The sequence below is a fragment of the Bufo bufo genome, chromosome 8, assembly GCF_905171765.1.
Source record: "Bufo bufo chromosome 8, aBufBuf1.1, whole genome shotgun sequence".
Lineage (NCBI taxonomy): Eukaryota > Metazoa > Chordata > Amphibia > Anura > Bufonidae > Bufo > Bufo bufo.
This window is the reverse complement of record NC_053396.1, coordinates 313,069-329,947: the sequence shown is the minus strand read 5'-3', so window position 1 is coordinate 329,947 and position 16,879 is coordinate 313,069. Positions and strand designations below refer to the sequence as shown.

At 47.4% G+C, this 16,879-nt stretch overlaps 1 protein-coding gene across 3 annotated transcripts in view; it reads left to right on the top strand.

Annotated features, from left to right (window-relative positions):
* GARNL3 (GTPase activating Rap/RanGAP domain like 3) overlaps nucleotides 1-14,279 on the top strand; it is a 124,147-nt gene extending 109,868 nt beyond the window's left edge. For 2 of the 3 annotated variants that reach the window (XM_040442817.1, XM_040442818.1), the window contains exons 22-29: nucleotides 309-467; nucleotides 703-769; nucleotides 10,350-10,457; nucleotides 10,535-10,653; nucleotides 10,877-11,012; nucleotides 13,395-13,598; nucleotides 13,677-13,773; nucleotides 14,084-14,279. In XM_040442817.1, the coding sequence (XP_040298751.1) occupies nucleotides 309-467; nucleotides 703-769; nucleotides 10,350-10,457; nucleotides 10,535-10,653; nucleotides 10,877-11,012; nucleotides 13,395-13,598; nucleotides 13,677-13,773; nucleotides 14,084-14,246 (1,053 nt within the window). In that variant the 3' untranslated portion in view covers nucleotides 14,247-14,279. Of the gene's footprint in view, nucleotides 1-308; nucleotides 468-702; nucleotides 770-10,349; nucleotides 10,458-10,534; nucleotides 10,654-10,876; nucleotides 11,013-13,394; nucleotides 13,599-13,676; nucleotides 13,774-14,083 lie in introns of those variants that run through there. The other variant, XM_040442819.1, reaches the window with a different exon arrangement.
* Nucleotides 14,280-16,879: the final 2,600 nt, after the last annotated feature.

Below are 16,879 nucleotides of genomic sequence, written 5' to 3'. Positions count from 1 at the left end.
TCTGTCCGTGCTGCACCCGGCGGTCGCTCTGCAGATTAGCTACTGTCCGTGCTGCACCCGGCGGTCGCTCTGCAGATTAGCTGCTGTCCGTGCTGCACCTGGCGGTCGCTCTGCAGATTAGCTGCTGTCCGTGCTGCACCCGGCGGTCGCTCTGCAGATTAGCTACTGTCCGTGCTGCACCCGGCGGTCGCTCTGCAGATTAGCTGCTGTCCGTGCTGCACCTGGCGGTTGGCACGGTTATATTATTTGCGTGATTATATCACTGCCCCTCCAGCTGCTGACCTGTGTAACGTTGCCTCTGTCTGCAGGAGATCTGTCTGTCGGACCCCCCAATGGTGATGACTCTTGTGGACGGGCCCACCGGTGAGAACGATAACATGATCTGCGTGGCGTATCGACACCAGTACGATTTAGTTAATGAGAGCACCGGAGAGACGGGCCGGCTGCACTATGTTGATGCGAGTAGGGTAAGTTGTCACCCCGACATAACATAAAGGGGAGCAGCTGACTATATAACCCTGCATGTGGTGTTGACTCCTTACTGCAGCACAGAGTATTTCAGACTCTTTAGTACCAATCGGCCTCACAGCTCTCCATGACGAGGGGCAGGGTTCTGGTCACTGTCGTGTCAGAGATTACTGTATAACGGGCCGGGAGGAGTGCCGCCGCTCACTGCCCACAGCTTCCGCATTCTCATTTCAGGCTCATTTTGTTGCAGCAATTGATGTTTATGAAGATGGAGAAGCCGGATTACTGCTCTGCTACAACTGTAAGTGGGGGAGGGGGCACCACGTGGGGGTGAGGCTGACCCAAAACTGCTTCATGTGTGTACAGCAGGAGGAGCTGAGCAGATTATACAGGGAGTGCAGAATTATTAGGCAAGTTGTATTTTTGAGGATTAATTTTATTATTGAGCAACAACCATGTTCTCAATGAACCCAAAAAACTCATTAATATCAAAGCTGAATATTTTTGGAAGTAGTTTTTAGTTTGTTTTTAGTTTCAGCTATTTTACGGGGATATCTGTGTGTGCAGGTGACTATTACTGTGCATAATTATTAGGCAACTTAACAAAAAACAAATATATACCCATTTCAATTATTTATTTTTACCAGTGAAACCAATATAACATCTCAACATTCACAAATATACATTTCTGACATTCAAAAACAAAACAAAAACAAATCAGTGACCAATATAGCCACCTTTCTTTGCAAGGACACTCAAAAGCCTGCCATCCATGGAGTCTGTCAGTGTTTTGATCTGTTCACCATCAAGATTGCGTGCAGCAGCAACCACAGCCTCCCAGACACTGTTCAGAGAGGTGTACTGTTTTCCCTCCTTGTAAATCTCACATTTGATGATGGACCACAGGTTCTCAATGGGGTTCAGATCAGGTGAACAAGGAGGCCATGTCATTAGATTTTCTTCTTTTATACCCTTTCTTGCCAGCCACGCTGTGGAGTACTTGGACGCGTGTGATGGAGCATTGTCCTGCATGAAAATCATGTTTTTCTTGAAGGATGCAGACTTCTTCCTGTACCACTGCTTTCCAGAAACTGGCAGTAGGACTGGGAGTTGAGCTTGACTCCATCCTCAACCCGAAAAGGCCCCACAAGCTCATCTTTGATGATACCAGCCCAAACCAGTACTCCACCTCCACCTTGCTGGCGTCTGAGTCGGACTGGAGCTCTCTGCCCTTTACCAATCCAGCCACGGGCCCATCCATCTGGCCCATCAAGACTCACTCTCATTTCATCAGTCCATAAAACCTTAGAAAAATCAGTCTTGAGATATTTCTTGGCCCAGTCTTGACGTTTCAGCTTGTGTGTCTTGTTCAGTGGTGGTCGTCTTTCAGCCTTTCTTACCTTGGCCATGTCTCTGAGTATTGCACACCTTGTGCTTTTGGGCACTCCAGTGATGTTACAGCTCTGAAATATGGCCAAACTGATGGCAAGTGGCATCTTGGCAGCTGCACGCTTGACTTTTCTCAGTTCATGGGCAGTTATTTTACGCCTTGGTTTTTCCACATGCTTCTTGCGACCCTGTTGACTATTTTGAATGAAACGCTTGATTGTTCGATGATCACGCTTCAGAAGCTTTGCAATTTTAAGAGTGCTGCATCCCTCTGCAAGATATCTCACTATTTTTGACTTTTCTGAGCCTTTCAAGTCCTTCTTTTGACCCATTTTGCCAAAGGAAAGGAAGTTGCCTAATAATTATGCACACCTGATATAGGGTGTTGATGTCATTAGACCACACCCCTTCTCATTACAGAGATGCACATCACCTAATATGCTTAATTGGTAGTAGGCTTTCGAGCCTATACAGCTTGGAGTAAGACAACATGCATAAAGAGGATGATGCGGTCAAAATACTCATTTGCCTAATAATTCTGCACGCAGTGTATATATATATATATATATATATAGAGAACCTGTCACCGTGTAATCTGCAGGCAGTGTGTTATAGAGCAGGAGGAGCTGAGCAGATTATATATAAAGAGAACCTGTCACCATGTAATCTGCAGTTAGTGTGTTATAGAGCAGGAGGAGCTGAGCAGATTATATATAGAGAGAACCTGTCACCATGTAATCTGCAGGGCAGGAGGAGCTGAACAGATTATATATAAAGAGAACCTGTCACCGTGTAATCTGCAGGCAGCGTGTTATAGAGCAGGAGGAGCTGAGCAGATTATATATAAAGAGAACCTGTCACCGTGTAATCTGCAGGCAGCGTGTTATAGAGCAGGAGGAGCTGAGCAGATTATATATAAAGAGAACCTGTCACCGTGTAATCTGCAGGCAGCGTGTTATAGAGCAGGAGGAGCTGAGCAGATTATATATACAGAGAACCTGTCACCATGTAATCTGCAGGCAGCGTGTTATAGCGCAGGAGGAGCTGAGCAGATTATATATAAAGAGAACCTGTCACCGTGTAATCTGCAGGCAGCGTGTTATAGAGTAGGAGGAGCTGAGCAGAATATATATACAGAGAACCTGTCACCATGTAATCTGCAGGCGTGTTATAGAACAGGAGGAGCTGAGCAGATTATATATAAAGAGAACCTGTCACCATGTAATCTGCAGGCAGCGTGTTATAGAGCAGGAGGAGCTGAGCAGATTATATATAAAGAGAACCAGTCACCATGTAATCTGCAGGCAATGTGTTATAGAGCAGGAGGAGCTGAGCAGATTATATATAAAGAGAACCTGTCACCGTGTAATCTGCAGGCAGCGTGTTATAGAGCAGGAGGAGCTGAGCAGATTATATATAAAGAGAACCTGTCACCGTGTAATCTGCAGGCAGCGTGTTATAGAGCAGGAGGAGCTGAGCAGATTATATATAAAGAGAACCTGTCACCATGTAATCTGCAGGCAGAGTGTTATAGAGCAGGAGGAGCTGAGCAGATTATATATAGAGAGAACCTGTCACCATGTAATCTGCAGGGCAGGAGGAGCTGAACAGATTATATATAAAGAGAACCTGTCACCGTGTAATCTGCAGGCAGCGTGTTATAGAGCAGGAGGAGCTGAGCAGATTATATATAAAGAGAACCTGTCACCGTGTAATCTGCAGGCAGCGTGTTATAGAGCAGGAGGAGCTGAGCAGATTATATATAAAGAGAACCTGTCACCATGTAATCTGCAGGCCACGTGTTATAGAGCAGGAGGAGCTGAGCAGATTATATATAAAGAGAACCCGTCACCGTGTAATCTGCAGGCCACGTGTTATAGAGCAGGAGGAGCTGAGCAGATTATATATAAAGAGAACCTGTCACCATGTAATCTGCAGGCAGTGTGTTATAGAGCAGGAGGAGCTGAGCAGATTATATATAAAGAGAACCTGTCACCATGTAATCTGCAGGCAGTGTGTTATAGAGCAGGAGGAGCTGAGCAGATTATATATACAGAGAACCTGTCACCGTGTAATCTGCAGGCAGCATGTTATAGAGCAGGAGGAGCTGAGCAGATTAAATATAAAGAGAACCTGTCACCGTGTAATCTGCAGGCAGTGTGTTATAGAGCAGGAGGAGCTGAGCAGATTATATATAAAGAGAACCTGTCACCGTGTAATCTGCAGGCAGTGTGTTATAGAGCAGGAGGAGCTGAGCAGATTATATATAAAGAGAACCTGTCACCGTGTAATCTGCAGGCAGTGTGTTATAGAGCAGAAGGAGCCGAGCAGATTATATACAGAGAACCTGTCACCGTGTAATCTGCAGGCAGCGTGTTATAGAGCAGGAGGAGCTGAGCAGATTATATATAAAGAGAACCTGTCACCGTGTTATCTGCAGGCAGCGTGTTATAGAGCAGGAGAAGCTGAGCAGATTATATATAAAGAGAACCTGTCACCATGTAATCTGCAGGCAGCGTGTTATAGAGCAGGAGGAGCTGAGCAGATTATATATAAAGAGAACCTGTCACCGTGTAATCTGCAGGCAGTGTGTTATAGAGCAGGAGGAGCTGAGCAGATTATATATAAAGAGAACCTGTCACCGTGTAATCTGCAGGCAGTGTGTTATAGAGCAGGAGGAGCTGAGCAGATTATATATACAGAGAACCTGTCACCATGTAATCTGCAGGCAGCGTGTTATAGAGCAGGAGGAGCTGAGCAGATTATATATAGAGAGAACCTGTCACCATGTAATCTGCAGGCAGCGTGTTATAGAGCAGGAGGAGCTGAGCAGATTATATATAAAGAGCACCTGTCACCGTGTAATCTGCAGGCAGTGTGTTATAGAGCAGGAGGAACTGAGCAGATTATATATAAAGAGAACCTGTCACCATGTAATCTGCAGGCAGCGTGTTATAGAGCAGGAGGAGCTGAGCAGATTATATATAAAGAGCACCTGTCACCGTGTAATCTGCAGGCAGTGTGTTATATAGCAGGAGGAGCTGAGCAGATTATATATAAAGAGAACCTGTCACCGTGTAATCTGCATGCAGCGTGTTATAGAGCAGGAGGAGCTGAGCAGATTATATATAAAGAGAACCTGTCACCATGTAATCTGCAGGCAGCGTGTTATAGAGCAGGAGGAGCTGAGCAGATTATATATAAAGAGCACCTGTCACCGTGTAATCTGCAGGCAGCGTGTTATAGAGCAGGAGGAGCTGAGCAGATTATATATAAAGAGAACCTGTCACCATGTAATCTGCAGGCAGTGTGTTATAGAGCAGGAGGAGCTGAGCAGATTATATATAAAGAGCACCTGTCACCGTGTAATCTGCAGGCAGTGTGTTATAGAGCAGGAGGAACTGAGCAGATTATATATAAAGAGAACCTGTCACCATGTAATCTGCAGGCAGCGTGTTATAGAGCAGGAGGAGCTGAGCAGATTATATATAAAGAGCACCTGTCACCGTGTAATCTGCAGGCAGTGTGTTATAGAGCAGGAGGAGCTGAGCAGATTATATATAAAGAGAACCTGTCACCATGTAATCTGCAGGCAGTGTGTTATATAGCAGGAGGAGCTGAGCAGATTATATATAAAGAGAACCTGTCACCATGTAATCTGCATGCAGCGTGTTATAGAGCAGGAGGAGCTGAGCAGATTATATATAAAGAGAACCATTTACCATGTAATCTGCAGGCAGCTTGTTATAGAGAAGGAGGAGCTGAGCAGATTATATATAAAGAGAACCTGTCACCATGTAATCTGCAGGCAGCGTGTTATACAGCAGGAGGAGCTGAGCAGATTATATATAAAGAGAACCTGTCACCATGTAATCTGCAGGCAGTGTGTTATAGAGCAGGAGGATCTGAGCAGATTATATATAAAGAGAACCTGTCACCATGTAATCTGCAGGCAGCGTGTTATAGAGCAGGAGGAGCTGAGCAGATTATATATAGAGAACCTGTCACCATGTAATCTGCAGACAGCGTGTTATAGAGCAGGAGGAGCTGAGCAGATTATATATACAGAGAACCTGTCACCATGTAATCTGCAGGCAGCATGTTATAGAGCAGGAGGAGCTGAGCAGATTATATATAAAGAGAACCTGTCACCATGTAATCTGCAGGCAGAGTGTTATAGAGCAGGAGGAGCTGAGCAGATTATATATACAGAGAACCTGTCACCATGTAATCTGCAGGCAGTGTGTTATAGAGCAGGAGGAGCTGAGCAGATTATATATAGAGAGAACCTGTCACCATGTAATCTGCAGGGCAGGAGGAGCTGAACAGATTATATATAAAGAGAACCTGTCACCGTGTAATCTGCAGGCAGCGTGTTATAGAGCAGGAGGAGCTGAGCAGATTATATATAAAGAGAACCTGTCACCGTGTAATCTGCATGCAGCGTGTTATAGAGCAGGAGGAGCTGAGCAGATTATATATACAGAGAACCTGTAACCGTGTAATCTGCAGGGCAGGAGGAGCTGAGCAGATTATATATACAGAGAACCTGTCACCGTGTAATCTGCAGGCAGTGTGTTATAGAGCAGGAGGAGCTGAGCAGATTATATATACAGAGAACCTGTCACCGTGTAATCTGCAGGGCAGGAGGAGCTGAGCAGATTATATATAAAGAGAACCTGTCACTGTGTAATCTGCAGGCAGAGTGTTATAGAGCAGGAGGATCTGAGCAGATTATATATAAAGAGAACCTGTCACCATGTAATCTGCAGGCAGAGTGTTATAGAGCAGGAGGAGCTGAGCAGATTATATATAAAGAGAACCTGTCACCATGTAATCTGCAGGCAGCGTGTTATAGAGCAGGAGGAGCTGAGCAGATTATATATAAAGAGAACCTGTCACCATGTAATCTGCAGGCAGCGTGTTATACAGCAGGAGGAGCTGAGCACATTATATATAAAGAGGACCTGTCACCATGTAATCTGCAGGCAGCGTGTTATAGAGCAGGAGGAGCTGAGCAGATTATATATAAAGAGAACCTGTCACCATGTAATCTGCAGACAGCGTGTTATAGAGCAGGAGGAGCTGAGCAGATTATATATAAAGAGAACCTGTCACCATGTAATCTGCAGGCAATGTGTTATAGAGCAGGAGGATCTGAGCAGATTATATATACAGAGAACCTGTCACCATGTAATCTGCAGGCAGTGTGTTATAGAGCAGGAGGAGCTGAGCAGATTATATATATAGAGAACCTGTCACCATGTAATCTGCAGGCAGTGTGTTATAGAGCAGGAGGAGCTGAGCAGATTATATATAAAGAGAACCTGTCACCGTGTAATCTGCAGGCGGTGTGTTATAGAGCAGGAGGAGCTGAACAGATTATATATAAAGAGAACCTGTCACCATGTAATCTGCAGGCAGCGTGTTATAGAGCAGGAGGAGCTGAGCAGATTATATATAAAGAGAACCATTTACCATGTAATCTGCAGGCAGAGTGTTATAGAGCAGGAGGAGCTGAGCAGATTATATATAAAGAGAACCTGTCACCGTGTAATCTGCAGGCAGTGTGTTATAGAGCAGGAGGAGCTGAGCAGATTATATATACAGAGAACCTGTAACCGTGTAATCTGCAGGGCAGGAGGAGCTGAGCAGATTATATATACAGAGAACCTGTCACCGTGTAATCTGCAGGCAGTGTGTTATAGAGCAGGAGGAGCTGAGCAGATTATATATACAGAGAACCTGTCACCATGTAATCTGCAGGCAGTGTGTTATAGAGCAGGAGGAGCTGAGCAGATTATATATAGAGAGAACCTGTCACCATGTAATCTGCAGGGCAGGAGGAGCTGAGCAGATTATATATAAAGAGAACCTGTCACCATGTAATCTGCAGGCAGCGTGTTATATAGCAGGAGGAGCTGAGCAGATTATATATAAAGAGAACCTGTCACCGTGTAATCTGCAGGCAGTGTGTTATAGAGCAGGAGGAGCTGAGCAGATTCCACGGTGACAGGTTCTCTTTATATATAATCTGCTCAGCTCCTCCTGCTCTATAACACGCTGCCTGCAGATTACACGGTGACAGGTTCTCTTTATATATAATCTGCTCAGCTCCTCCTGCTCTATAACACGCTGCCTGCAGATTACATGGTGACAGGTTCTCTTTATATATAATCTGCTCAGCTCCTCCTGCTCTATAACACGCTGCCTGCAGATTACATGGAGACAGGTTCTCTTTATATATAATCTGCTCAGCTCCTCCTGCTCTATAACACGCTGCCTGCAGATTACATGGTGACAGGTTCTCTTTATATATAATCTGCTCAGCTCCTCCTGCTCTATAACACACTGTCTGCAGATTACATGGTGACAGGTTCTCATAATATATAATCTGCTCAGCTCCTCCTGCTCTATAACACGCTGCCTGCAGATTACATGGTGACAGGTTCTCTTTATATATAATCTGCTCAGCTCCTCCTGCTCTATAACACGCTGCCTGCAGATTACATGGTAACAGGTTCTCTTTATATATAATCTGCTCAGCTCCTCCTGCTCTATAACACGCTGCCTGCAGATTACATGGTGACAGGTTCTCTGTATATATAATCTGCTCAGCTCCTCCTGCTCTATAACACACTGCCTGCAGATTACACGGTGACAGGTTCTCTTTATATATAATCTGCTCAGCTCCTCCTGCTCTATAACACTCTGCCTGCAGATTACATGGTGACAGGTTCTCTCTATATATAATCTGCTCAGCTCCTCCTGCTCTATAACACGCTGCCTGCAGATTACATGGTGACAGGTTCTCTGTATATATAATCTGCTCAGCTCCTCCTGCTCTATAACACACTGCCTGCAGATTACATGGTGACAGGTTCTCTTTATATATAATCTGCTCAGCTCCTCCTGCTCTATAACACGCTGCCTGCAGATTACATGGAGACAGGTTCTCTTTATATATAATCTGCTCAGCTCCTCCTGCTCTATAACACGCTGCCTGCAGATTACATGGTGACAGGTTCTCTGTATATATAATCTGCTCAGCTCCTCCTGCCCTGCAGATTATATATAAAGAGAACCTGTCACTATGTAATCTGCTCAGCTCCTCCTGCTCTATAACACACTGCCTGCAGATTACATGGTGACGGGTTCTCTTTATATATAATCTGCTCAGCTCCTCCTGCTCTATAACACACTGTCTGCAGATTACATGGTGACAGGTTCTCTTTATATATAATCTGCTCAGCTCCTCCTGCTCTATAACATGCTGCCTGCAGATTACATGGTGACAGGTTCTCTTTATATATAATCTGCTCAGCTCCTCCTGCTCTATAACACACTGTCTGCAGATTACACAGTGACAGGTTCTCTTTATATATAATCTGCTCAGCTCCTCCTGCTCTATAACACGCTGCCTGCAGATTACACGGTGACAGGTTCTCTTTATATATAATCTGCTCAGCTCCTCCTGCTCTATAACACGCTGCCTGCAGATTACATGGTGACAGGTTCTCTTTATATATAATCTGCTCAGCTCCTCCTGCTCTATAACACGCTGCCTGCAGATTACACGCTGACAGGTTCTCTTTATATATAATCTGCTCAGCTCCTCCTGCTCTATAACACGCTGCCTGCAGATTACACGGTGACAGGTTCTCTTTATATATAATCTGCTCAGCTCCTCCTGCTCTATAACACGCTGCCTGCAGATTACAGAGTGACAGGTTCTCTTTATATATAATCTGCTCATCTCCTCCTGCTCTATAACACACTGCCTGCAGATTACATGGTGACAGGTTCTCTTTATATATAATCTGCTCAGCTCCTCCTGCTCTATAACACACTGCCTGCAGATTACACAGTGACAGGTTCTCTTTATATATAATCTGCTCAGCTCCTCCTGCTCTATAACACTCTGCCTGCAGATTACATGGTGACAGGTTCTCTTTATATATAATCTGCTCAGCTCCTCCTGCTCTATAACACGCTGCCTGCAGATTACACGGTGACAGGTTCTCTTTATATATAATCTGCTCAGCTCCTCCTGCTCTATAACACACTGCCTGCAGATTACATGGTGACAGGTTCTCTTTATATATAATCTGCTCAGCTCCTCCTGCTCTATAACACGCTGTCTGCAGATTACATGGTGACAGGTTCTCTTTATATATAATCTGCTCAGCTCCTCCTGCTCTGTAACACACTGCCTGCAGATTACATGGTGACAGGTTCTCTTTATATATAATCTGCTCAGCTCCTCCTGCTCTATAACACGCTGCCTGCAGATTACATGGTGACAGGTTCTCTTTGTATATAATCTGCTCAGCTCCTCCTGCTCTATAACACGCTGCCTGCAGATTACATGGTGACGGGTTCTCTTTATATATAATCTGCTCAGCTCCTCCTGCTCTGTAACACAGTTACATGCTGTCCTCTTTAACCCTTTCCTCCCCAGGCTGTGTGTGACGTCTTCCTTTGATTTGCAGACACTTGTTTCTACAAGAAGGTGAGTCCGTTCAATGGCGGTTCTCCTCTGATGCCGCCTTCAGCATCCGACTTCCATTTCAGCTGGAACCAGATTCCTCACGCTGTAGGTAGGTCCCTGTCCGCTGGGGAGATGGGGGGGTCCCGGAGGGGACGTGTCCTCTAACTGTACTGTTCTGTGCTGCAGTTTGTGCATTCCCCTACATCCTGGCATTCACCACGGACTCCATAGAAATCCGACTCGTTGTCAATGGCAATTTGGTGCATACGGCGGTTGTACCAGAACTGCAGCTGGTGGCATCGCGGGTAAGACCTGGAATGTAATGGTGACAACCGCTGCAGTAACCCTGGTGGTTGTCAGTGAAAGGTCCCCATGAAGCCTAGTTCTGGATCCTGCTGCATGAGGGGGCGAGCGCCAAATCCACACTCCCTTCCCGGATCATTCCGTTTTTGGACCTCTAACCCCATTTCTGCGGAGGCGTCCTGAAGAAGCAAAACGCATTGTAGTAACTGTGTCTCATTTCTCCAGTCAGACATTTACTTCAAAGCATCAACCACAATGGGCGGCTCCTCCGACAGCAGTTCTAAGGATACCAGTACCCACAGCTCCCCGCAGACCCCCACTGGCTACCAACCGCCGCCATTTCCTGGCAGCCCCGGGGAAGGTACAGACAAGGGAGGGCGTGTCCTCTGCTTCTGTGTGGCTGTCAGAGCACCCGGCACCTCGCTGCATCTGCTACACATCCAGAGCACCCGGCACCTCGCTGCATCTGCTACACATCCAGAGCACCCGGCACCTCGCTGCATCTGCTACACATCCAGAGCACCCGGCACCTCGCTGCATCTGCTACACATCCAGGGCACCCGGCACCTCGCTGCATCTGCTACACATCCAGAGCACCCGGCACCTCGCTGCATCTGCTACACATCCAGCGCACCCGGCACCTCGCTGCATCTGCTACACATCCAGAGCACCCGGCACCTCGCTGCATCTGCTACACATCCAGAGCACCCGGCACCTCGCTGCATCTGCTACACATCCAGAGCACCCGGCACCTCGCTGCATCTGCTACACATCCAGGGCACCCGGCACCTCGCTGCATCTGATACACATCCAGAGCACCCGGCACCTCGCTGCATCTGCTACACATCCAGGGCACCCGGCACCTCGCTGCATCTGCTACACATCCAGGGCACCCGGCACCTCGCTGCATCTGCTACACATCCAGAGCACCCGGCACCTCGCTGCGTCTGCTACACATCCAGAGCACCCGGCACCTCGCTGCGTCTGCTACACATCCAGAGCACCCGGCACCTCGCTGCGTCTGCTACACATCCAGAGCACCCGGCACCTCGCTGCGTCTGCTACACATCCAGAGCACCCGGCACCTCGCTGCGTCTGCTACACATCCAGAGCACCCGGCACCTCGCTGCGTCTGCTACACATCCAGGGCACCCGACACCTGGCTGCACCTGATACATATACAGTATACCCGACACCTGGCTGCACCTGCTACATATAGTATACCCGACACCTGGCTGCACCTTCTACATATAGTATACCCGACACCTGGCTGCACCTGCTACATATAGTATACCCGACACCTGGCTGCACCTGCTACATATAGTATACCCGACACCTGGCTGCACCTGCTACATATAGTATACCCGACACCTGGCTGCACCTGCTACATATAGTATACCCGACACCTCGCTGCACCTGCTACATATAGTATACCCGACACCTGGCTGCACCTGCTACATATAGTATACCCGACACCTGGCTGCACCTGCTACATATAGTATACCCGACACCTGGCTGCACCTGCTACATATAGTATACCCGACACCTGGCTGCACCTTCTACATATAGTATACCCGACACCTGGCTGCACCTGCTACATATACAGTATACCCGACACCTGGCTGCACCTGCTACATATAGTATACCCGACACCTCGCTGCACCTGCTACATATAGTATACCCGACACCTGGCTGCACCTGCTACATATAGTATACCCGACACCTGGCTGCACCTGCTACATATAGTATACCCGACACCTGGCTGCACCTGCTACATATAGTATACCCGACACCTGGCTGCACCTGCTACATATAGTATACCCGACACCTGGCTGCACCTGCTACATATAGTATACCCGACACCTGGCTGCACCTGCTACATATAGTATACCCGACACCTGGCTGCACCTTCTACATATAGTATACCCGACACCTGGCTGCACCTGCTACATATAGTATACCCGACACCTGGCTGCACCTGCTACATATAGTATACCCGACACCTGGCTGCACCTGCTACATATAGTATACCCGACACCTGGCTGCACCTGCTACATATAGTATACCCGACACCTGGCTGCACCTGCTACATATAGTATACCCGACACCTGGCTGCACCTTCTACATATAGTATACCCGACACCTGGCTGCACCTGCTACATATAGTATACCCGACACCTGGCTGCACCTTCTACATATAGTATACCCGACACCTGGCTGCACCTGCTACATATAGTATACCCGACACCTGGCTGCACCTGCTACATATAGTATACCCGACACCTGGCTGCACCTTCTACATATAGTATACCCGACACCTGGCTGCACCTGCTACATATAGTATACCCGACACCTGGCTGCACCTTCTACATATAGTATACCCGACACCTGGCTGCACCTGCTACATATAGTATACCCGACACCTGGCTGCACCTGCTACACATCCAGAGCACCCGACACCTGGCTGCACCTGCTACATATAGTATACCCGACACCTGGCTGCACCTGCTACACATCCAGAGCACCCGACACCTGGCTGCACCTTTTACACATCCAGCGTGTCTGTACATCTCCTCCTGCCCTGTGGTCACCTGATAACTGGTATTGCGGGTGCAGGAGGTGGCATCTGCCCCGTCCCTCCTGATCTGAGTGTTTGGATGGTTTAACTCCGTTGAGTCTGGTTGCTGTGGACTGGGTCAGGGGGAGATGATACCACCCTCAGCGCTGTCCTCGTCCTCTGCAGGTGACGTCCACTCCAGGAACATTTTTAAGATTCCTCTCAGTAACCTCGTGGGCCGAAGCATCGAGCGACCCCTGAAGTCTCCCCTGGTTCCCAAGGTGGTCACCACCCCCACCGTCATCGCCTACACCCCCGTCACGCATTCTCTATCCCTGTCCCAAATGGAGATCAAGGAGATTGCCAGCCGGACAAGGAAAGAACTTCTGGGTAAGAGTACTACAACCCCCACCCTCCCGTCTTTGTTCCCACGACGCTCAGCTTTTCTAGATATCTTCTTGTCACCAGGTCTTTCTGAAGGATCTCAGCGGCAGAAGAAGCTCAGTCAGAAGCCGGGAGAAGAAGAGACAAAGCAAGAAGCTGTGAGATCGACGAGTACTGACCGGTAAGTAACTGCACAAACCTCCGGTCACATCCAGAGCTGCAGTCACAATACACAGCTTGTTAGGTGCAGTTCACATGATATAACTGAAATGAGACTGTAAAAGCATCTGCCCCATAGTAGACCAGTACCCCAGCTCTGGCTGTGACTGGAGAATAAATGAGGTTATGGATGTGGTAACAGGCTGATCCTGCGCACCCCTCAGTTGCTGCATGAGGTGACGGGGCTCATTCCTGTGGTGCCGAGGAGACCCTTTTTTTCTGCCCCATGCGCTTTCCCCGCCATAGTGAGGGATTTCTGCTTCTCTTCCCAGGATAAATGCAGGATCATTTGAAAGCAGCTCTGAGGGTCAGCGGCCCCTCTCCACCAGCTCTGACCCCGAATCTACCGTCAGTGCGGAGGACAGCCCCCCGTTCAGCGGGTGCCTCTTCCATTTGACCGCATCCTTCGATGAAGACATTGTTGATTTAAAGTGAAGAGGATCACAATGTCTGGAGACAACATGGCCACCACTGGAGAGCAGGAAGAACAAGGACCACGGTGTCTGTAGTCCCAGCAGACGTATGTAGTGCTATATTGGGGGGGGTCCACAGACTGACAGGTGCCCTCACTCCCCTGGCTGGAGATCACGCGTGTGCTTTAACATGACGCAACCACTTCACGGTCTCTCCAATTCAAGAGCTGCATTCACTATTCTGCTGCTGTAAACTGGGAGATCCCATCTGTGAATGAAGCAGAATAGTAATTGCAGCTCTGGAGTACACTCCTGGCAGAGCTTACTACAATACCCTCCTGCTCGGAGTTGTGGTGCCACCTGGAGCCGCTGTGAATGGTACTGCTGTTGGTCATGCTGGGATTTGTAGTAGGCTGGCAGCCGCGTGGTGACAGTGATTGGAGAGCCCATTCACTGCATGCTTCCTGCCGCACCACCACCCTGCAGAGAACGGAAGAAAGCTCCAGATTTATTTATTCTTCGATATTTATCTGACGGGACGTTCCGATCATCAGACAAAATGTGGTTTTTAATTTCTATTTTTCCTATTTGGCCAGAACTTGTGGTTTTGTATCGGATTCTGTTCTGGTCGAATGAACTTCTAGAAGCGCCAACCACCAAGTGTCTTAAAGAATTGTATCTGCATTGTTTCTACGCCATGTGATGTCACTGTGTCCCCTGTATGTGGCCTGTACGTGAACACCTTACCACATGGGGGCGCCACTGCTGTGGAAAGGTTTGGATCTCTAATAAATATTTATGAAGTTTGGTCTCAGGATTTTATGACTATAGTAAACTGGACAGTCACATTGTGACAAACCCTCATCTGTAAGACAGTCACAAGGTTGGGACATGCTAAGCAATGTTTCCATTTACTGACAGCAAGCAGAGATGATGGCACTGAAAGAGTATGACAGTTGTACAACTTTTCATTCTATATCACCCAGCACCCTGCTTACAGCAACTGACGGATCATGGGAGTCACCAACCCCCCCAACAATCTGCACCTTATCATACTGCATACACGGACTGACGCAACATATCCCTGATCATTCTCGGGAGCCAGCACTAGAGGGAGCACCCTGTTGACAAGTCTGCTACTAAATTCAATTGAAGCTATGTAATCTCTATATACACATTCTGCAATCCGATTCCCCTAGTGGTGGCTGTATAATCTGTATGTAGTGAGCTCCCCCTAGTGGTGGCTGTATAATCTGTATGTAGTGAGCTCCCCCTAGTGGTGACTGTATAATTTGTATGTAGTGAGCTCCCTCTAGTGGTGGCTGTATAATCTGTATGTAGTGAGCTCCCTCTAGTGGTGGCTGTATAATCTGTATATAGTGAGCTCTCTCTAGTGGAGGCTGTATAATCTGTATGTAGTGAGCTCCCTCTAGTGGTGGCTGTATAATCTGTATGTAGTGAGCTCCCTCTAGTGGTGGCTGTATAATCTGTATGTAGTGAGCTCCCTCTAGTGGTGGCTGTATAATCTGTATGTAGTGAGCTCCCTCTAGTGGTGGCTGTATAATCTGTATGTAGTGAGCTCCCTCTAGTGGTGGCTGTATAATCTGTATGTAGTGAGCTCCCTCTAGTGGTGGCTGTATAATCTGTATGTAGTGAGCTCCCTCTAGTGGTGGCTGTATAATCTGTATGTACTGAGCTCCCTCTAGTGGTGGCTGTATAATCTGTATGTAGTGAGCTCCCTCTAGTGGTGGCTGTATAATCTGTATGTAGTGAGCTCCCTCTAGTGGTGGCTGTATAATCTGTATGTAGTGAGCTCCCTCTAGTGGTGACTGTATAATCTGTATGTAGGGAGCTCCCTCTAGTGGTGGATGTATAATCTGTATGTAGTGAGCTCTCTCTAGTGGAGGCTGTATAATCTGTATGTAGTGAGCTCCCTCTAGTGGTGGCTGTATAATCTGTATGTAGTGAGCTCCCTCTAGTGGTGACTGTATAATCTGTATGTAGTGAGCTCCCTCTAGTGGTGGCTGTATAATCTGTATGTAGTGAGCTTCCTCTAGTGGTGGCTGTATAATCTGTATGTAGTGAGCTCCCTCTAGTGGTGGCTGTATAATCTGTATGTAGTGAGCTCCCTCTAGTGGTGGCTGTATAATCTGTATGTAGTGAGCTCCCTCTAGTGGTGGCTGTATAATCTGTATGTAGTGAGCTCCCCCTAGTGGTGGCTGTATAATCTGTATGTAGTGAGCTCCCTCTAGTGGTGGCTGTATAATCTGTATGTAGTGAGTTCCTTCTAGTGGTGGCTGTATAATCTGTATGTAGTGAGTTCCTTCTAGTGGTGGCTGTATAATCTGTATATAGTGAGCTCCCTCTAGTGGTGGCTGTATAATCTGTATGTAGTGAGCTCCCTCTAGTGATGGCTGTATAATCTGTATGTAGTGAGCTCCCTCTAGTGGTGGCTGTATAATCTGTATGTAGTGAGCTCCCTCTAGTGGTGGCTGTATAATCTGTATGTAGTGTGCTCCCTCGAGTGGTGACTGTATAATCTGTATGTAGTGAGTTCCTTCTAGTGGTAACTGTATAATCTGTATGCAGTAAACTTCTGAGCTCCCTCTAGTGGTGGCTGTATAATCTGTATGTAGTGAGCTCCCTCTAGTGGTA